The following is a 22,900-nucleotide window of genomic DNA, read 5'->3' on the forward strand; positions in this document are numbered from 1 at the left end:
ACGTAGTTCTATTCCCATGTTTTATGGTCTAATCTTTCTCTAATAGATTGCAAATAAATTCTAAATTGTTATGTTTTATAACTTCAAAGCATTAAACTAATTCAAAGGAACACCTGGGAGTCTGAAATGTGAGTGTGATTTAAAGTTTATTGTAAGTGAAGTGCGTGCGTATTATATGGTAATATGCAATTCACATGTTTACAGATTTAACCCATAATGAATTATTGAAACAGACAGGAATACTTAAGCAAACAATAATAAGATTATTCAAATATTACTTAAATACACAATATAAATGGCAAAAAGAAAGCCAATCCATTAGCTTGTCTTAGATGTGGTTTCAAGAAGATGAGAGGAAAAGACAAAAACAGCAGAGCAGGCTAGGGTCATGTGAGTCAGAACTACTACATGATAAACATGAGATACTGGTAACTACAGTCAACAGAAAACGTCTCTCTAGTTTCCTTGCACTGGTTGCAATTACTTTATCATCGACAACTTGCCTTAATTCAAGACGCTGAAGTGCAAAGCTATTTTCCAGTAGAAATTCTGTCCCCCTCCCTTGCCCCCATTATCTGCTCAAACTCCACACTTGTTCTTCTGAAATGCAAACAGGATGTTGAGTAATTATTCTCATTATTTGATCTTCCAGGAACTGACCAGTTGCGGGTGGAACAAGAAAGACAAACACATCCTGGCACCAAATATCGTTGCATTTACCAGGAGGTTCAACCAGGTGAGAACACAGGATAGTTAAGTGCAGGAGTAGGTCACCCCTCCCCCCCCAAAGCCACCTCTGTCGATTTGCCCCAGGTCGCACCTCAGCTCACCGTAATTCCCTGATCTTTCAAAAATGTATTCCTATATCCTCTCTCAGTACCTCCAATGATAGAGAGCAGAGAACTGTACAGTACAGGTCCTTCACCCCACAGTGTTATATTGACCTTTTAACCTAATCCAGAATTCAGGTGACCCTATCCTCCCACATACCCCTCCATTTTTCTTTCATTCACGTGCCTGTCTGAGATTCTCTTAAATGACCCTAATGTATCTGGTTCTAGCACCAAATCTGGAAGTGTGTTCCATACACTTAACACTCTCTGTGTGAAAAATCACCGATGTCTGACATCCCCTTGTACTTGCCTCCAATCACCTTAAAACTATGCCTTCTTGTATTTGCTATTTCTGTTCTAGGAAAAGACATTACCTTGTGGCTCTTGAACTCAGTCTCCTGACAATGAAGGCCAACACACCATACAACTTCTTAACCACTCTATTGAATTTTGCGGCAACGTTGAGAGATCTATGAACGTTCATCCCAAGTTGCCTCTGTTGCTCCACATTGCCGAGAATCCTGTCATGAACTCTATAATCTGCCCTTCAAGTTCAACCTTTCGAAGTGTTTCACTTGACATTTTTCCAGGTTGAACTCTGCCTGCCACCTTAGCCCACCTCTACATCCTGTTGTAATCTACGACCGCCTTTTGCACTGTCCACAGCACCACCAGCATCTGTGTCTGTAGAATTCTAGAGATCCTTCATGAGCAGTGTGTGATGTTAGTGTGGAGTTGTCTGGGTTTTCATTTGCACGAATCCCATATATCCTGAATAAGTCATTTAAATGATAATAATGGTGGTACAACTGAGGACTTAACTACTTATTCACAAAGACCCATTTCACTATCCATAGCTGCTGCCTGACTGGAGTTTCTCCAATGCTTTGAGTGTTGCTGCCGGATTCCAGCATCTGCATCCTCTTCTATTGCCAATATATTCTCACGTCAGGACACTTTCAGCATGAAGGGACACCATGTGAATGCCGGGATATATGGCAAGCGAAATTGTTTTTAGAACATAGAACAGCACAGTACAATACTGAATTTATTTCAGTAGATAATTCATCCTGAGAGACATAGAATGAACCAGTTGTCCATGTGACCTCCTGAGTATGTTCTGCTGGTATTTAACAGCATAATCTCCAATGCTTCCAAACTCTGCAGATCTCAGTCTTGGATTTAGACCCTGGAAGGTCACCCACACACCTTGGAAATTCCAAACATTTCACCTTTCATTAATCGACTCTCCATTCATCAAATACGAATACAGATTCTAGACTCCTTGCCCAGTGAGTTCAATCAATTTTTGTCAATCCCCTTGCAGAAGTTTGTATGTTTCAGTGGGACAAAACTTTCAGCCACTGACATGTGTGTTTCAGCACTCGTCTTTTGGGGATTTCCTGCATGTTGACTGTTGTGACAATGTAAGTTGTCATGGCCCTGTGTGGTAGCAGAACCTTGTGCAATGCAAGAGATCAGAGCAAACACCATCTACAAAATGGTCAAGTACTAGCTGTCAAGAACTATGAGTATTCCTGAAATTCTGGAATGTTGAAATTAGTTATAAAAACTATACAAATAGGGTGAAAAAATGGCTTAAAATATTAGATCAAGCTTAATTCAATATTGTTGAGTTTACTTTCACTTCATTCCTTCTCAGATTCAGGGTAATAAAGTGATCGTGAATTCATGTTCACAAAATGTGACTAAACTTTGGGTTTCTTGCAGGTCAGTTTCTGGGTTGTCCGAGAGATCCTTACTGCTCAGACATTGAAAATAAGAGCTGAAATATTGAGCCATTTTATAAAACTTGCTAAGGTAAGCAATCACTCTTTGTTGGGTTGAGAATATTTTAGTTTCCATTGGACCATTATTTCAGGTCATGGTTGACCTTGTCATCTTTCTTTGCCTGTACCTGCTTCCACTCAGATATCTGGAACTAATGTGGGCAGTCCTTGTGACCTTGTCTTTGGCTTCATGTTAGACTTATTTAGAGGCCATTCCTGGGTAATGACACATGACTTACAGAATCTCCTAAACATGATCAAGCTTGCATAATATTAAATCCAATGTACATATGGTCATTCCTGTGAATTAGAGCAAGTTTCTTTGCTCTCTCTGCCTTTATTAATTGTTCTTTCTTATCAGCCTTGTGTGCATTTGATGTTATTCATTACAACACTGTGAAGGTATGGTTGCCAGGGTGATTTTTGTGCAATTATCAGAGTGATTTTTTTTTGTGTATTTTCTGACTTGTGGACAAATTGACTAATGGTCCTCTGTAAAAATGGAGCAGCTTGTAAACTGAGTTTGACATTGAGCCAAAAGCAGAAATATGAGAACTGGCCAAAGCTTTAGTCAAGGAGGCTTATTACAAGGAGTCTCTTCATCAAAAGGGAGTGGGTTTTGGGTAGTGATACCCCAAAGAAGGTAAAAGCAGCTGAATATATTGCTGAGAGTAGAGTGATGAAAATTGGGGGCACATAACTGGCTGGAATTGAGGAAACTCCGGGATCCAGAAGTTTTGCAGGAGCGCTGGAGATTGCTGGGGTGAGGGAGAATGAAATTAAGGAAGTTTCTGAAAAACAGGATGGATGAAAATGTTAGAAGTGGAGTCTTGCAAGTGTGGGAGCCACCAAACATGGGTGTTGGGTTCCCAAGTCTTGAAACAAGTTCAGAAATGGGTATCGGCGATTTGGTTATGCATAAGTGCATATGTAATGGTCTCCATCTGTCTTGAAGGACAATGGAAATCTCCAGGGCACAAGCCTGGGCGGAAGGTATAGAGATCTTGAGATGCCCAGCTATCAAAATCCCCCTCAAGACCTCACAGGTGTAGTCGAAAGGAAAGCGAAACAATACATTTGGTAGTCCATGGAACCTTTGTTTAATGGTATTGGTTCATAGCATAAAAAAAGGCTGGGAACCTCTGTTCTGAGGGCACCCAAACTGACCAGTGACTGCAGCCTCTGTAATCAGATATGTTATGCTCATCCATTAAAATTACCCTTGGCAATCATGTGCTTTCTCTGCCCACATTAAATTCATGATTCTCACTCATCTTTAAAAATCTTATGCCGTCAATTCACATTTATATAAAATAAGATTGGAAGGAAACCATATAAATTCATTCAAATTAAATGATAATATTTGGCAAAAGAGCCCCATCTTCTCTCAAAATCGAATCGAGGATCAAAAATTCTACTTCTAATTTTTTCCAAACTAAGACATAACATTACTTGGGAAAGCCATTGAATTAATGTAGGGACAGAGGTATCTTTCCATTTCAATAAAATAGCCCTTCTTGCCAACAATGTAACAAATGCAATGACATGTTGGTCTGAAGATGAAATACCCTGAATAAGATGCGGAACTATTCCAAACGGAACAGTCAATGTATTAGGTTGTAAATTAGTTTTCAGAACTTTAGAAATTGTAGAAAATAAAGATTTCCAAAAAGATTTTAATGAAGAACATGACCAGAACATATATGACGAAGTGGCTACTTCAGTTTTACACCTACTTCAGTTTTATATAAATGTGAATTGGTGGTTGATGATTTTTCATCTATATATATATATAGATGATTGTAAGACGTATTGCTCCGGGAGTTGGTTCCTAATGTTTCCTAATGTTTTTCTTTCTCTTGTAGTTAGTGGGGTTGTTTTCTTATAGTTAGTTGGGGTTCTCTTTTTCCCTTCTTTATAAAATTTTTTTTCTCATTATCATATATTATTCTTTTTTGATAAGTTTTCTTCAGTTTTATTAACTGTATATATATCAATTTGTTGAAGTCTTGTATCATTTTATAGCTGTAGAAGATATGTATCCATAAAAAGATTTTAAAAATGGAAAAATCTTATGCCAACGTGGCATGGTTAGACCACACTTGAAGCACTGTGGTCAGTTCTGGTTGCCTCATTATAGGAAGGATGTGGTAGTGTTAGGGTGCAGAGGAGATTTACCAGGATGCTGCCTTGATTGGAGAGCATGAGTGAGTGAGCTAGGGTTTTCCTCTTTGGAGTGAAGGAGGAGATGAGGTGACTTGATGGAGGTGTATAAGATGTTAGGAGGCATAGATAGAGTAGACAGCCAGAGCCCTTTTTCCAGGGTAGAAATGCCCTGGGGGGAGAAAGGGCAAAATTTTAAGGTGATTGGAGGAAAATATAGAGGTGATGTCAGCAATAGGTTTATAATACTGACTGGTGGAATGCATATCTATGGTAGTAGTAGAGGCAGATACATTAGGGACATTTAAAAGACACCTAATTAGGACTATATGGGAGGGAAGGGTTCGATTGATCTTGGAGTAGGCTTAAAGGTCAGCACAGGGCCTATACTGTGCTTTCTATATTCTAAAAACATTTCTGCTTATCATATATCCCAGCATTCACACGGTGCCCCTCCATGCAGAAAGTGTCCTGACGTGGGAATGTATTGGTGATGCAAGAAGCTGCAGATGCTGGAATCTGGAGCAACACTCAGAGCATTAGAAGAACTCGGTTGGTCAGATAGCAGCGACAGACTGAAATGGGTAGTCACTGTTTTAGGTCGAGATCCAACCAGAGAGTCGACCTGAAGCATCGCTGTCCCTTTCCTTCCATAGAAGCTGCCTGACCCATTGAGTTCCTCCAGTGTCTTACCTCCGTTCCTTGTTTGTCTCAGTCACAAACTCCCAATAACTTACAAAGTGGCCGCTCGTCACCTTGTTGTCAGTGGTAACCAGGGACGGACAAAAAATGCCGGCGTTGCCAACGATGCTCACATCCTGAAAAATAAAGTAAATTTTGTGTAGACTAATTTTCTTTTGTGTTTTGTGAAATAAAAATCAATTTGAGTTATTTAATTTAATAAGTGAGAATGTTTTGGAATGCTGCTTAATTGACTTCGTTCTCCCTTTCAGAAATTACTGGAGCTAAACAATCTTCATTCTCTCATGGCTGTGGTCTCTGGTCTGCAGAGTGCGCCAATCTTCCGGCTTTCCAAAACATGGGCAGTAAGTTTGTATTTGCTTTGATTTATGGCATTAAATCCACATGAGACCGCAAGGATTTTCACATTTCACTTACTTAACAGAAAGAAATACTGAGTTCATGATGTCAATGGTTTGGAACAGGGATTCTCCAACTTCTGTCATGCATTAACCATATTATACAAATAACAGAGGATTTCCCAAGACCCTCACAATAACCAAACACACGTTGTTGTTCTTGCTCCACATATACAAAACAATGGAAAAGAATGGTTAAATGTATGACTGTACAAAACTTCTCTTTATTGATGCCTCCTGACATGCTGGGTTCCTCCAGCATTTCGCATGTGTGGCTCTGGATTTCCAGTATCTCGTGCGTGTGTAGCTGTAGCTGTTTCTGTGTTGTTGGACTTTGATTCTGTTATGTATGCACAGGGTAAGAATGACAACGGAGTAGTATGATTAAGAGATTTTACTGAGTCATCAGAATCAGGTTTAATATCACTGGCATATGTCGTGAAATTTGTTTTCTTTGGCAGCTATACAGCGCAATCATAATAACAGAAGAAAACATTACAGAAAGTGTAACATGTTAGTAACACACTGGCCACCTTATAGCGGGGGAGCGACAAACCAGACCCGCTGAGATGAAAACAAACGCACTCGAACACCGCACCCAAAAGAGAATGCAACCTGTATGCAGGAGGGCCATTCAATTTACCATGCGAGCGATCAGCCGCGAACGTGCTTGGCATATTCTCGCAATCGATCTGATACCGTACACACGTGACTATTGATCTGCACTGCACGTGCTCAATTTGTTTGCCAGGCTCCAGCGACACGAGCCTCAGGACTCGCACCACCATGTTCAAGAACCGTTGCCGCCTCTGAACCATAAGGCTCTTGAACAAGAGGGGATAACTACACTACACCTATTTCATGCACGTTATTTATTGCCACTTATTTATATCTGCATTTGCAAAGTTTGTTTAAAGTTTACAGTTACTGTTCTATGGATTTGCTTAGTATGCCCACAGAAAAAGAATCTCAGGGTTGTATGTCGTGACGTGCGTGTACTCTGACAATAAATTTTACTTTGAACTTTGGGCAGGAACTTAGTTGGCTTGTGAGTATGAATCAGAAACAAAATGTGAACTTTCATAGCACCACATACACAAATGCTGGAGGAATCTGCATGTCAGGCGGCACCTGTGGAGGTGAATGCATTGTCAACATTTCAAGCTGAGACCCTTCATCAGAAAGTTTCCAAGGTTGGTCTGATACTGTAAAAACAAAATAACTGGGAAGTACAATCCTAGTAACTAAGAGTTTACATTCAGTCAATGTCTGGCACAGTAATATACACTCAGTGGCCACTTTACTAGGTACACCTGTACACCTGCTCATTAATGCAAATATATAATCAGCCAATCATGTGACAGCATTTCATCTAGAGGCGCTCAATGGTTGGGAGGGCTTTACCCAAGATGGACTGGGCCGAATCCACTGCTTTTTGTAGGATTTCCGTTTTAGGGCGTTGGGATTTCCTTTCCAGGCTGATATGCAGCCAGTCAATATACTCTCCACTACACATCTATAGAGGTCTGTCAAAGCTTTAGATGTAATGCCCAATCTTTGCAAACTCCTAAGGAAGTAGAGGCGTAGGACAGGCCCTCTGAAATAATAACACTAGGGAATATCGTCACCATCTTTGATTCAGCCAACAAGAGTGGTGTTGTCAGCAAACTTAAATATGGCATTGGAGCTGTGCTTAGCCCCACAGTCGTAAGAGTAAAATGAGTAGAGCAGGGGGCTAAGCACACAGGCTTGTGGAGCACCTGTGCTGATGGAGATTGTGAAGGAGACTGGGGTCTGCAAGTGGGGAAATCGAGGATCCAATTGCACAAGGAAGTACTGAGGCCAAGGTCTTGAAGCTTATTGATTAGTTTTGAGAGGATGTTAGCATTGAATGCTGTGCTGTAGTTGATAAAGAGCATCATGATGCATACACCTTTACTATCCTAATGTTACAGGGTTAAATGTAAACAAGGACTCCACCCCACAGTGCTCCAAAGACTGCTGACTCTCCAAGTGAGCAAATTCTTCCTCGTCTCAGTTTTAAATGAACGTCCCCATTGTACTGAGATTATGCCCTCTCGTTCTGGAGAGGAACTTCCTCCCTACATTTAATTTGATTTGTCTCTCATGCTTCTGAACTCCAGTCTGTTTGATCTTTTACTATATGAAATTCCTCTACAGCCAGAATTTCTTCCGTTATTATCTTTAGTAGTCACAGGTACATTGAAACGTACAATGAAATGCGTTGTTTGTGTCAATGATCAACACAATCCGAGGGTGTGCTGGGGGCAGCTGGTAAGTGTCCACATTTCTTCACCAACATAGCATGTCCACAATTTACTAGCCCTGACTTGTACGATTTCGGAACGTAGGAAACCGGAGCACACGCGTGAAACGCACACAATTACGGGAGAACAAATGTAAACTCCTTACAGGCAGTGGTGGGAATTGAATGCTGGTCATTGAATGTTTTAAAGTGTTACACTAACCATTGCACTACTGTGAATCCCTTCTTCCGAACGGCCTTCAATAATTTGATGCTGAGATACTGTACATCCTAGGATGCGCTAGGACACATCATCAGTGATGTAACCTGGGCTCACTGGGTGTTTCAGGTCTTTCAACATCAGACACTCTCGCTGGGGGAATAGGTTGATTGGGCCCCATCTTGTGTCGCAGGAGCACTGGTCCGAGGGTCACACCTCGCACAGGAGGAGAGGAGAAGATGGCGGCACGACACAGCGCGCGTGGCTGCTCCAAAATGATATCGTATTTGTAAGTAGCTACTGCGCACAATCCTGATTTGATGGAGACAGACATGAGAGGCATGGAGGAACATCTGGAGAAACTTCTGGAATGCCTGCTTCGCTGCCATTGCTACTGTGTGATCGAGAACCTCTGGAGGGGAAGGCACCAAATCCTCGGCTTTGCCTATTACCTGTTGCTGGGGCCGGGGTCGAAGCGCTCGGCAGAGATGGTGCTCGGTGCATCAGTGTCGGAGAGCTGGTCGGAGGCTCGAAGTTTTCGGACGGACTCAGTCGGACTGTGGTCAGGTGCTTCCAGGATGCTGCATCGGCAAGTTTGCGGCGCTGGAGGTTCATGGCACGGAGATTTTTTTTTCTTCCTTCTACCGTCTGCGTGAGATGATGGGACTTTCGAGAGACTTTGAGACTTTTTTTTTTACCGTGCCCATGGTCTGTTCTTTATCAAATTACGGTATTGCTTTGCACTGTTGTAACTATATGTTATAATTATGTGGGTTTTGTCAGTTTTTTAAGTCTTGGTTTGTCTTGTGTTTCTGTGATATCATACCGGAGAAACATTGTATCATTTCTTAATGCATGCATTCCTAAATGACAATAAAAGAGGATTGCGTGTCCTCATAATCTAATCTAATCACCATCTGGGGGCTCACTTGGCAGCCCCTCTGACAGTCCTGATGGCTCTTTTCCCTGCAGTCCCGTTATGCCGAGGAGAGAGTGAGTTCTGCAGGATGAGCAGCCAGCAAAACCGCTACACCCCACCTGTATAGACTCGCATTGTGCCCTCCAACCCAGTATCTGGCACTGTCCACCAGCTCCTGGTGTTTGGCTTGCATTCATTCAAATGCTTCCTCAATCTGATCTTCCCCAGTCACTGTCAGTTCTTCCTGCTTCGAGTTTCTGACAGAATAACCATGTCAGGCCTCAGTGATGATGATGAAATTAATATTTTCCTTAAATACAAGCATCCAAAACTACTCAGTCTTCTGTTAACACAGTCCAAATTACCAGCGTCAACTCCAGTTCTCTCTCTCTCTGTCTCTCTCTCTCTCTCGAGAGTCTGCCTCCTTCTTGCCATTACCCTCATGACGTACTAAGTTCAATGTTTTTAATATTTTTATTTGAAACTTGCAGCTTAATGCCAAGTTGTGAGCAGCCCATCCTGTAAGTCATACTGCTTGGAATTAGGCTGAAAATTCAGTTGCCATTGCTTCAGATTTATACACTGACCAGTGCAGATGTATGTAGTTTTGAGCAGTCACAGGCGGAAATCCAACTGATTTTTGTGTCTCTTCACTTCCATGTCTGGCTGGGGCCATTGTGCTTATTAAAGTAAATAATTGTTTCGGAGAGGCTGTCAGCTGCTAGCTGTTTGATTTCCTTTGTGTCTGCAAATGGGCAAGTACAAGTCTCCTTTCGTAGTGGCTCTCCACCTGATTACACTTGACCAAGAGTTCATGACTTCAGAGAAGGACATTGGCACTCCATGTCCATCTACTTGGTTAGATGGTGTCAATCCTTGGTAGACTGGGTGGAGGGAGATTTCTCTCTGTGATCACTTCTACTTCAAAAGTTGACACTGGCTTTCCAGCTCATTGTTCTGATTCAATTCCCAAAAAAGTCTTTCTGATTCTTCTACAAGGCAGTCCATCTTCTCAACATTCTGGTTCTTTATTCTCCCCGTGGGTGGGTGGTTATTGCCCTTGAGAAAATTGTGGTGAGCCTCCTTGACTAGCTGCAGTTGGAAAGCAAGTCCAGCATTTAGACAACACACATCAAAGTTGCTGGTGAACGCAGCAGGCCAGGCAGCATCTCTAGGAAGAGGTACAGTCGACGTTTCGGGCCCAGACCCTTCGTCAGGACTAACTGAAGGAAGAGCTAGTAAGAGATTTGAAAGTGGGAGAGGGAGGGGGAGATCCGAAATGATAGGAGAAGACAGGAGGAGGAGGGATGGAGCCCTGAACCATCAGAGGGGATAACTTCACATGTCCATCACTGAACTATTCCCACAACCTATGGACTCACTTTCAAGTACTATTCATCTCATGGTCTCGATTTTATTTATTTATTTTTCTATTTGTATTTGTACAGTTTGTTGTCTTTGGCACACTAGCTGTCCACCCTGTTAGTGTGGTCTTCCACTGGTTCTATTATGGTTACTGGATTTATTAAGTATGCCCACAAGAAAATGAGTCTCAGTGTTGTATATGGTGACATATATATACACTTGGATAATAAATTTACTTTGAACTTTGAAGCTGAACGAACAGGAATTGTATTTCTATGTGAGGAGAAGTTGGTGGTGGTGATCCCATGTGCCTCTTGCTGATGTCCTTGTGTGTGAAATCTATTGAATATTAAAAGGCTGGAATAGAGTGGACATGGAAAGGATGTTTCCTATAATGGCGGAGAGGGTCTAGGTCCGGAGGGTACAGTCTCAGAATAAAAGGATGTCCCATTAGAACAGAGATGAGGTGGAATTTCTTTAGCCAAAGGGTGGTGAATCTGTGGAATTCATTGCTTCAGATGGTTGCAGATACCAAGTCATTGGGTATATTTAAAGTGGAAGTTGATATGTTCTTGATTAGTAAGGGTGTCTCAAGTTATAAGGAGAAGGTAGGAGTATGGCATTGAGAGGGATGATCCGTGATGGAATGGCAGAGCAGACTCAATGGGCAAAAGGTCTTAATTCTGTTCCTACGTTCCTGTTGTAAAGGTTGCAGGTTTGGGGTGATTGAACAAGCTTTATCTTGTGTGTGGTTTCTTGGGTGTTTTAGAGTTGCAGCCATCCAGACGTGAAAGCCACTTGTCACTCGTAAGGTGCTTTACAGATGGTGGAAAGGTGATGGTGAGTCAGATGCTGATAGGTAGCCTTTGTTCTATATCGATGCAATATGTCCAGTTGAGTTTCCTCATTGGTGATCCCCATGACATTGATGGTGGGGATTTGCCAGCAATCATATTGTTGCATGGCAAGGTGAGGGATGGGATTCCCTCTTGGGAGAGGTGAACATTGTCTCCCCTTGGGAGGTCACATGTCAGCTTTTTGTTACTCAGCTCCAGCTGGGACATTTTCCTGATGTACAAAGTGTTATTGTTTTGTTTCCCATTGTTGCCGTAATTCAGGTTTGTCATAAATGCCAACTAAATCAAGTTGGGTGTAGTCGCTTGAGGCCTTCCGTTGGTCAGGGTCAACTATGGATGTTGTGTCCCAGCTGTCTACATGATACTCAAGTCAGGGCAGTACGATATGGAGAGCAAGTTGTTGTCCCTGTAGCAGCCTCCCCCTCTCCACACAGCCAATTAATCCAAAGGAATGGCAGAGGCCGATACAGTTCGGCACCTGTGCCATCACAGGAGTTGCCAGTCAGCGCTGAACTCAACATACAACTGCCTTAGGGACTCCACCTCCAGAGTTTTCCTCGGGGTTTACTCCTGAAGCCTTCCCCACGAGTGGGTATAGTTATAAGGCAGCAGAGGTTTGAGGTCAGAGTTTTCCTTCTCCTAGATGAACTGCTGACCTTGGCTGATGAACCCCATCTGCCTAAAGTGATTGGTTTTAAGGCCCCTTCTCCTGTCAGTAGAAATGGTTCTGCCGGGCTTAGTAGCTAAACCAGACATGAAGGTCAAGAGCTGGACTTGGTTGTCAGAGACTATTTGAGACGCCATTGGGAGCATTTAATAGGTAGTGGGACCTCGTCCCCAGTAAACCCCTGGCTATGACAACCTTAATGAACCTGGGTCTAGTTACCATTTATTATTTACTATAAATTAGGTTTATGACTATTTACAGCAAAGACTCTGTGATAAACAGATTTGGATGTTTTATAATGAATTCCTCTTTTAGAGAGCATGGCTAAGCCCACCATCACTAATGACACCTTGAGTCCACTGCTCTCTGCAGCTTCCTGTGCATTGGAACTGGTGTAGCAGACTGTGATGAAACCATTAGTTATTAAAGTGCACTGATGGGATAGCCAAAGTGACCTTAATAATCTCAAATTCAACCACAGCATGTATAATATAGGAAAATATTCAACTCTCCACTTTTCTTCAACAATCTTGTTCAAGAAAGAGGAAACAGCATTTTTATCTCTACAGTTTGAGATTTGTAGGGAACGTTGTTACACCATTAGCTGTGTCCAACAGATTTGTTTGAAAGCGAATGCTAATCTAGTCAGGAAAAATGTCACTTAAAAGTAAGCTGTGTGTTTGTAAATAGTGTAACATGTCCACTCAGTCGTCACCTTCACCTCCTGCCACTGAGTGGATGTTCATGGTCTTCTGCTGGAGCCCATCCACTTCGAGGTTTGACATATGTGTTCAGAGATGCTCTTCTGCACACCACTGTCGTAACATGTGGTTATTTGAGTTACTGTCACCTTCCTGGTCAGCTTGAACCAGTCTAGCCTTTCTCCTCCAGAATTCAGAATCAGGTTTATTATCACCGGCATGTGATGTGAAATTTGTTAACTTAGCAGCAGCAGTTCAATGCAATACATAATCTAGCGAGAGAGAGAAAAAAATAAAATAAAAATAATAATAGTAATAAAATTTTAAAAATAAACAAGTAAATCAATTACAGTATACGTATATTGAATAGATTTTTTTAAATGTGCAAAAATAGAAATACTGTGTACTTAAAAAAAGTGAGGTAGTGTTTTCGGGTTCAATGTCTGTTTAGGAATCGGATGGCAGAGGGGAAGAAGCTGTTCCCGAATCACTGAGTGTGTGTTCAGGCTTCTGTACCTCCTACCTGATGGTAACAGTGAGAAAAAGGCATGCCCTGGGTGCTGGAGGTCCTTAGTAATGGATGCAGCCTTTCTGAGACACCACTCCCTGGAGATGTCCTGGGTACTTTGTAGGCTAGTACCCAAGATGGAGCTGACTAGATTTACAATCTGCTGCTGCTTCTTTCAGTCCTGTGCAGTAGCCCCTCCATACCAGACAGTGATGCTGCCTGTCAGAATGCTCTTCACAGTACAATTATAGAAGTTTTTGAGTGTATTTGTTGACATGCCAAATCTCTTCAAACTCCTAATGAAGTATAGCAGCTGTCTTTCCTTCTTTATAACTACATCAATATGTTGGGACCAAGAGATCTTGACACCCAGGAACTTGAAACTGCTCACTCTCTCCACTCCTGATCCCGATAATGAGGATTGGTAAGTGTTCCTTCATCTTGCCCTTTGTGAAGTCCACAATCAGCTCTTTTGTCTCACTGACGTTGAGTGCCAGGCTGTTGCTGCGGCACCACTCCACTAGTTGGCATATCTCACTCCTGTACACCCTCTCGTCTCTCATTAACAAGGCGTTTTCACCCACAGAACTGTTGCTCACTGGACTTTTTTTTGTTTTTCACAAATTTCTCTGTAAACTCTAGAGTCTGTTATATGTGAAAATACCAGGAGACCAGCAGTTTGTGTGATACTCACACCACCCCATCTGGCACCAACATTCAGTTCATAGTCAAAGTCACTTAGATGACATTTCTTCCCCATTCTGTTGTTTGGTCTGAACAACTGACCTCTTGACCATTTCCACATGCATTGAGTTGCTGCCACATGATTGGCTGAGTAGATATTTGCATTAACGAGCAGGTGTATACCTAAATGGTGACAGTGTATATTCTCTGTGAATGTGCAAGTTTAAAGGCCTGGGGGCACTGTAACCACTTGAGTTTCTCAGTGAGCATTAATTCTTGTCTCACCATCACTTACATATGCAAATATTTGTGGTGTGATGAATGAAAGTACTTTTAATTTCACCATATTACTGGCAATAATGAACTCTAAGAGCAATCAATGGATTATGATTGACCACAGTCAGCCTCTCTGCAAGAGGCCTTGGCATTTCAGAGTTAGCATTCCAACCAGTAAACTATGTTTGAGTGTCTGTAGGGTGTTCCTCTGTTGAAGCATCTGCTTTGTGTTTCCAAGTAAGTTGGGAAGTTCAGAGGCTGACCTCTGCATTAAGTTCCCCAGCTGGTTTAGTCCCGGTGTCAGAAAACATCAACAGCTTGTGCTTTCTATCTCTCCCATAACTGAGCAAATGCATCCCATGGTGATTCACACACTGTGGACAAACAAAAGTGTGTGTGTGTGTGTGTGTGTGAGAGAGAGAGAGAGAGAGATAAAAAATGCATCTTAAGGTGACCCTGCAAAGAGGAAAAGAGCAACTGGTGGGGGGGTTGGGGGGGTTAGCACCATTATTCTGGAGCGCAGACCACCTGGTAGAGCAATGCACAGGGAAAGACTTTGGTTGGATGATGAACTGGTGAAGGATGAGGAATTTCTGCAGCCAGAGGCTGGTGAATCTAGTGGAATTCATTGCCACAGATGACTGTGGATGCCAAGTCATTGGATGTGCTTAAGGCAGAGGTTGGCAGTTTCTAGATTGGTAAAAGGGGTAAAGGGTTGTGGAAGATGGAAGCAGAAGGGAGTTGGGGCAAAAATCAACCATGATTGAATGGCAGGACATATGTGATGGGCTGAATGGCCTAATTCTGCTCCTATATTTCATGGTCAGGGTTGAGACTCTACCAGCTGCGCCACTGTGCAGCTCCATCCTTCCCTCCCCCAACCTCTCTATAACTTAGAACTAACTGTGTTTTCTCAATATCATTGGTTCTGATGAGGAGATTTGGATCTGAAACACAAATCCTGTTTCTCTTTTCTTGGAATACACCCTGAGTTGCTGGGTATTTCCAACATTTTAACCCGTTTCCAGCATCTGCAGTTATTGATCATTATTCTTTGTCAATGGAAAAAAAATGCTCGTTTGAGGGGAGCATGAAGACAAGGGAAAACATCAGGCCTGTGGTTCCCAAACGGAATAAAATGCACTGAAGTAATCCTAAAACAATAAAAGATAGTTGAAGAAATTCCAGCATAAAAACATAAAGTACTATAGTTATTCAGTGGGCCAGGCAGCATCCGTGGAGAGAGGGAGAGTTGGTGTTTCAAGACAGTGATCATTCTGATTGTTCGTCTCTCATATCCAATGATGACAGATTTGAAATCTGTGTGGGAGAGTTTTTTAAAAGTGGAAACAGCATTACACAGAGGCAGTTCCACTCTCTAGATCTCAGAAGTCTGGGTCCAGTGGTACAAGCAGTCATCACAACTGGGGTCTTCCTGGGTTGCAGTGGGTGACCATGCCTCCTCCTGCGCTTCGTCGCACCCTTCACTCTGCACGAAGCGTTGCAGGACTGCGTCCCAGGCTACAGATCTCACTGCTGAACTCATCCGCCCAGTCCGCTGGAGATGGCTTTGCATGCTAGGATAGGCATCCCTATCTCACGGGGGTCTGACATCTGCCGGCTACCCTCACCTGGTTTAGTTCTCCTGTCAAAGCAGTGTACTGGGGTGTGGCCGCTCTCACAAGCAAACAGCTGACTGGAGCCACAGGAGAGAACTGAGGGTCTGATGGGGCTCAAAGGTGAGTGAGCTGCTCCAGGACGGACACAACAAGCTCCTTCGCCTCTTCATCAGAAGTGCAACCCGTCCCTGGACACCCCATATGTTGGAAGAGTTATTGACATCAAATATGAATTCAATATAACATGGAAGTATAATACAGATTTATTTCTATGTTATATTGACTATCCTGTTGTACATACTATTTATTATAAATTACTATAAATTGCACGTTGCGCATTTAGTTATAGTCATAGTCATACTTTATTGATCCTGGGGGAAATTGGTTTTCATTACAGTTGCACCATAAATAATTAAACAGTAATAAAACCATAAATAATTAAATAGTAATATGTAAATTATGCCAGGAAATAAGTCCAGGACCAGCCTATTGGCTCAGGGTGTCTGACCCTCCAAGGGAGGAGTTGTAAAGTTTGATGGCCATAGGCAGGAATGACTACCTATGACGCTCTGTGTTGCATCTCGGTGGAATGAGTCTCTGGCTGAATGTACTCCTGTGCCCACCCAGTACATTATGTAGTGGATGGGAGACATTGTCCAAGATGGCATGTAACTTAGACAGCATCCTCTTTTCAGACACCACCGTCAGAGAGTCCAGTTCCATCCCCACAACATCACTGGCCTTACGAATGAGTTTGTTGTAGACAGAGACGTAACGTAAAGATTTTTACTCCTCATGGATATGAAGGATGTAACAAATAAAGTCAATTCAATTCAATTCAGTTTCTGTCTCCATGGTTGCTGCCTGACCCACTGAGAACTTACAGTGATTTTTATTTGCATTGAATTAATGTAGCTCATGGCGATATGGTGAGAGGGCAAAGTAATTTAAATTAATGAAAGCTGTGATAAAATTTTTATCATTTTTGGAGACTTAAAACCCAGTGGATGTGCTAAAGATGAGAGGCAAGTGAACAATCAGGGATTTTTTTTTAAAGGGTAGAAATAGCTAATACACGGGGACAGATATTAAGGTGATTCGAGGAAAGTATAGGGAGATGTCAGACACGAGGAAATCTGCAGACGCTGGAAATTCAAACAACACACATCAAAGTTGCTGGTGAACACAGCAGGCCAGGCAGCTTCTCTAGGAAGAGGTACAGTTGACGTTTTGGGCCGAGGCCGAGGTCCTGACGAAGGGTCTCGGCCCAAAACCTCGACTGTACCTCTTCCTAGAGATGCTGCCTGGCCTGCTGCGTTCACCAGCAACTTTGATGTGTGTTGGGAGATGTCAGAGCTAAGTTTCTTTTCACCGAGAATAGTGAGTTCCAGTGGCAGATGCAGACTCTTTGATGGACTGATGGATGAAAGAATGATCAAGGGCTATATAGTGGTGTAGGGTTAGATTGATCTTACAATTGCCTATAGGGACGGCACAGTATCATGGGACAAATGGCCTGAATTGTGATGTACTGTTCTACGTTCTGTTATAAGGATTATTACTTTGCACAGCATAAAAATATATAGTGGGAGAGGGAGAACTTCTTCCTGAATTCCACCAACAATCAGTCTCAGTAGTGCTGTTGACTGGTTCCGTATGTTGTACCAAGTCTTGCCTCTCCCTGCTGTTTCTATACAGCTGTTGGCAGTTGTGAAGTTTAGTTTCGTTGCTAAGTAATACTAACATGTTGTTTACCTTTTGTTTTAATTTGGCCTCTTAAACACCAATCTCATTTTTATTGAATGAGGAAATCCAGTAGACATGACTCAAAGGATGGCTGCCCACAATGTTAGCTTAAGTGCATTCTTTCTAAAGCATTACATAATTCCACACATTTGTTGCTATTTCTTGAGGGTCTGGAATATAAGTTACCTTGATATTGTTTTGGTTTGTTGATTTTGAATGTGGCATGAATTACGCACAAAGTGCAGAGATCGGTGTATTCATTGACGTTTGAAAAAGAACAAAGGACAATTGGCAGATTACACATTTGCCAACGAAACCAGTTGAACCATGACTCCAAGGGCCTGAGTGGAGTGTGCCCAAGACTTCGAGGTACCAGCTCCTCTGAGTCTTCAGTCACTGGTTAGCTGGACAGGTCTGGTTTGTATTTGTGCGTGAAGTAACTTCTTTTACAAACTGTTAAAACAATTAAAGCTTTTTTTATTTACACAACTTCCTCTGTTACCCACTAGAGTAAGAGAAGTTTTCTGCTGAACCGTTTTCTATTCAGTTGAGATTAAGGTAGGATTTGGGTATAGGATTTTGTGTTTGAGCTTTGAGTCTGTATTTGCTCTGTGGAAAGAGGCTAACCCTCAGTTCCAATCTACCAACCTTCCACAGCACACTTTAAGATACTCATTACTTGTAATTTAAAAACTCCAGGGACTCCAGATGCAAGGTTTTATAAAGTGCTGGGGATTCATTATGCTCATTATGTCTTGTAGATGAACAAGTAAGGGATGTGAAGAATGATTGCGCACTGGCTGAATCCACTGGGAAATGCTGATAGTATTTGCATCTGTCTCCAGAAAGTTAGTCAGTACACATCCTTCCACATAAATATCTACAGGAGATTGCACTCTTTAAAAAGAAATGTTGGTCAATTATCAAACAGATTTCTGTATTTTTTTTCCTGAAATGCTTATCCATAAAATACTTCAAAAATGTCCTGATCCATACTCAGATTCTGATAATAAAATGAGCAATCTCTCTTCACATGATATAATGGGTTGAGCTTTCTTTCTCTTTTCCATAGTATTCTGGCATTTATTAGTGGGAAATAAAATGTACAATCTAACTTTTGGTACTGTTTACCCACTCCCCCCTTCTTTCTTTCTTCGTTTCTCCATTCAAGTGCTCTTCTCATCCCTTCTCTTCTCCTCACCTGCCTATCACTTCCCTCTGGTGCCCTGCTCCTTTCCTTTCTCCCATCTTCCACTCTTCTCTCCTATCGGGTTCCTTCTTCTTCAGTCCTTTGCCTCTTCCACCTGTCACCTCTCAACTTGTTATTTCATCACCCTTCCCTCACTTAGTCGTACATATCACCTTCCAGCGTGTACTCCGTCCCCTCCTCTTACCTTATTCTGGCTTCAGCTCCCTTCCTTTCCAGTCTGGAGGAAGAGTCTTAGCCCGAAATGTCAATTACTTATTCATCCCCATGGATGCTGCCTCACCTGCTGAGATCCTCCAGTGTTTTGTGTGTGTGTGTCTTGCTCTGGACTTCCAGCATCTTTTGTATCTACAAATAACTGTCAAGAATTTGAATGCTTATACCAGATATTTTTGACCATAAGACGTAGGAACAGAATTAGGCCATTCAGCCCATTGCGTCTGCTTCACCATCCCGTCATGGTTGATCTCGGTTCCCACTCAACTCCATACACCTGCCTTCTCGCCATATCCTTTGATGCCCTGACCGATCAGGAAACTATCATCTTCCGCCTTAAATATACCCAAGGATTTGGCCTCCACCGCAGTCTGAGGCAGAGCATTCCACAGTTTCACTAATCTCCTTACCTCTGTTCTGGACCTTGGTCAGCAGCAATTCCCATAGGTGAACTCCATAGTCCTGTTGATCCGTTTTGAACTTACTGTCTGGCAGAGTTTGTGATGGAAAGCCTCTGCCGCGGTGTGGCCTGTGGCCTCTTCAAAGTGCACAGAATGTGTTAATAGCAAGGAAACAGATTGGATTACAAAAGAGTGGTGAATGAACAATAAAGGTGAATAGATGGTGAAGGCTTTCATGTCTGTTCTCCAAGCTCTTATCAATTTCTGTTGAAAACAACAAGGGCAATACGTCATTTCTTATTGAAACCTATGATTTAAACAAATATTTTATGCAAGCAAATTGCTGTGGCATTATTTGGATTAATTCCATTGGATGTCTTTAAAGAACATGCTACTGCATCTGTTAGTTGTAAGACTTATCTTGGCAGACTGACTTTTGTGCCTGGCAGGTTTCTGTGGGATATACCCCAAACTTAGTCATAGAGCACTACAACACAGAAACAGGCCTTTCACACGTCTATTCCGTGCTGAAATAATATTTTGCTTAGTCCAATTGACCCACACCCAGGCCATATTCGTCCGTACCGCTCCCATCCATGTACTTATTCAAACTTCTCTTAAATGTTGTAATTGAACAAGCATCTACCGTTTGCGCTGGCAGCTCGTTCCATGCTCTCACTCATAGAAGAAGTTCCCTCTCATTGTGTGTGTGTGTGTGTGTGCGTGTGCGCGCGCCTTTTTGAGGCATCCTGTATTTGAAGGTGTCCTCAGTACTGGGGAGGCTAATGCCCACAATGAACTGGCTGAGTTTACAACCCTCCGCAGCTTTTTCCAATCCAGTACATTGGCGCTTCCACGGCAGACAGTGATGCAACCAGTCAGCATGCTCCATGGCTTATCTGTAGAAATGGCAGATCAAATCTCCTCAAACTGAATGAAATGTCCCCACTAGCATGTTTTCTTCATAACTGCATCAATATGTTGGCTCAGGATAGACCTTCAGAGTGGGAGGGAGTTACCAATCTTAATTATAACAGCACAAAAAAAAACCCACTCTGTTTTCTATGGGAGTTTGCTGTATACAAGTTCCCATAATTGCAAGAGATTCTGCAAATGCTGGAATTTCAGAGCAACACAAATGACCTCAGCAGGTCAGGCAGCATCTAAGGAACTGAACAACCAGTCAACGTTTTGGGCCGAGACCCTTCATCAGGACTAGAAAGGAAGGGGGGAGATGCCAGAATAAGAAGGTAGGGGGAGGGGATAACAGACAAGCTAGGAGGTGATAGTGAAGCCAGGTGGGGATTGGGGGGGGGTGATAAGAAGCTGGGAGGTGATAGGTGGAAAAGGGATGGGGCTGAAGAAGAAGGAACCTGATAGGAGAGGGGAGAGTATGCTACCATATTTTCAACAATTCAGAAGCACTTCATTGACTGCGGAGTGTGTTGGGACATGCTGGTAAAGCACAGTAAAGCCGGTTTTGTAAATGATTTGAACCATTTAAAATTTGTGCTGGTTCTCTAATATCTCTCCTCTCCCTGCGATCTGAATTGTATATTTGTCTGTTTCACACATATGGCTCTCCTCAAGGATTAGCTGGAAATGAGTCTGGGTGAGGTCAGCCAAATAACAATCTGTCAACTGTGACCACAACTGCGCACGACCCTGGTTGTCACATTAGTGGCATGCAAAAGTTTGGGCACACCTGGTCAAAATTTCTGTTACTGTGAATAGCTAAGCGAGTAAAAGATTACCTGATTTCCAAAAGGCATAAAGTTAAAGATGACACATTTCTTTAAAATTTTAAGCAAGGTTACTTTTTTATTTCCATCTTTTACAGTTTCAAAATAACAAAAAAGGAAAAGGGCCCGAAGCAAAAGTTTGGGCATGGTCAGTACTTAGTAACACCCCCTTTGGCAAGTATCACAGCTTGTAAACGCTTTCTTTAGCCGGCTAAGAGTCTTTCAATTCTTGTTTGGGGGATTTTTGCTCATTCTTCCTCGCAAAAGGCTTCTAGTTCTGTGAGATTCTTGGGCCATCTTGCATGCACTGCTGATGGTGTGATGTTTGCTTCCAGAATTTGCTGGTATTTAATTGAATTCATTCTTCCCTCTACCAGTGAAATGTTCCCCGTGCCACTGGCTGCAACATAAGCCCAAAGCATGATCGATCCACCCCCATGCTTAACAGTTGGAGAGGTGCTCTTTTCATGAAATTCTGCACCCTCTTTTCTCCAAACATACCTTTGCTCATTGTGGCCAGAAAGTTCTATTTTACCTTCATCAGTCCACAGGACTTGTTTCCAAAATGCATCAGGCTTGTTTAGATGTTCCTTTGCAAACTTTTGACGCTGAATTTTGTGGTGAGGATGCAGGAAAGGTTTTCTTCTGATGACTCTTCCATGAAGGTCATATTTGTGCAGGTGTCACTGCACAGTAGAACAGTGCACCACCACTCCAGAGTCTGCTAAAACTTCCTGAAGGTCTTTTGCAGTCAAATGGGGGTTTTAATTTGCCTTTCTAGCAATCCTAGTAATGCACTATCAATTACTCCAAAAGACTGGAAGTAAAGTAAATACTGAAAGGCTTTTATTAACAGTAAAATGGATCCTCATCCATGCTGTGTCTGTCCTGGACTGAGGGAGGAGCAGTGACACAATCGCCTTTATTCAGGAGTCTGTGGGAGGAGCCACAGGAGCAGTCAGCAGAGGGGCGTGTCCAGGCATGTCCAGACAGGTAACCCAGTTACAACCTATATACATGGTTTACCACACCTACAAGCAGTTCTCTTGGAAAGTTTTCTTGGTCTTCCAGGCCTCAACTTGACCTCCACTATTCCTGTTAACTGCCATTTCTTAATTACATTATGAACTGAGGAAACAGCTACCTGAAAACGCTTTGCGATCTTCTTATAGCCTTATCCTGCTTTGTGGGCATCATTTATTTTAATTTTCAGAGTACTAGGCAGCTGCTTAGAGGAGCCCATGGCTGCTGATTGTTGGGACAAGGTTTGAGGAGTCAGGGTATTTATAAAGCTTTGAAATTTGCATCACCTGGCCTTTCCTAACGATGACTGTGAACAAGCCATCGCCCTAACAAGCTAATTAAGGTCTGAGACCTTGGTAAAAGTTATCTGAGAGCTCAAATCTCTTGGGGTGCCCAAACTTTTGCATAGTGCTCCTTTCCTTTTTTTCACTCTAAAATTGTACAAAACAAAAATAATACACTAAACTTGCTTAAAATGTTGAAAAGAATGTTTCATCTTTAACTTTATGACTTTTGGAGATCAGTTCATCTTCTACTCACTTAACTATTCACAGTAACAGAAATTTTGACCAAGGGTGCCCAAAATTTTTCATGCTA

General features: G+C 42.3%; 1 protein-coding gene across 4 annotated transcripts in view; it reads left to right on the forward strand.

Moving 5' to 3' along the window:
- The window catches only part of LOC134359788 (ras-specific guanine nucleotide-releasing factor RalGPS1-like), a 756,496-nt gene that overhangs the window by 239,731 nt on the left and 493,865 nt on the right, over positions 1-22,900 (forward strand). For all 4 annotated transcript variants that reach the window (XM_063073428.1, XM_063073429.1, XM_063073430.1 and 1 more), the window contains 3 exons: positions 653-736; positions 2,565-2,654; positions 5,740-5,832. In XM_063073428.1, coding sequence (XP_062929498.1) covers positions 653-736; positions 2,565-2,654; positions 5,740-5,832 — 267 coding nt within the window. The remainder of the gene's footprint in view (positions 1-652; positions 737-2,564; positions 2,655-5,739; positions 5,833-22,900) is intronic.

The sequence above is a fragment of the Mobula hypostoma genome, chromosome 21 (assembly GCF_963921235.1).
Source record: "Mobula hypostoma chromosome 21, sMobHyp1.1, whole genome shotgun sequence".
Taxonomy (NCBI): Eukaryota; Metazoa; Chordata; class Chondrichthyes; order Myliobatiformes; family Myliobatidae; genus Mobula; species Mobula hypostoma.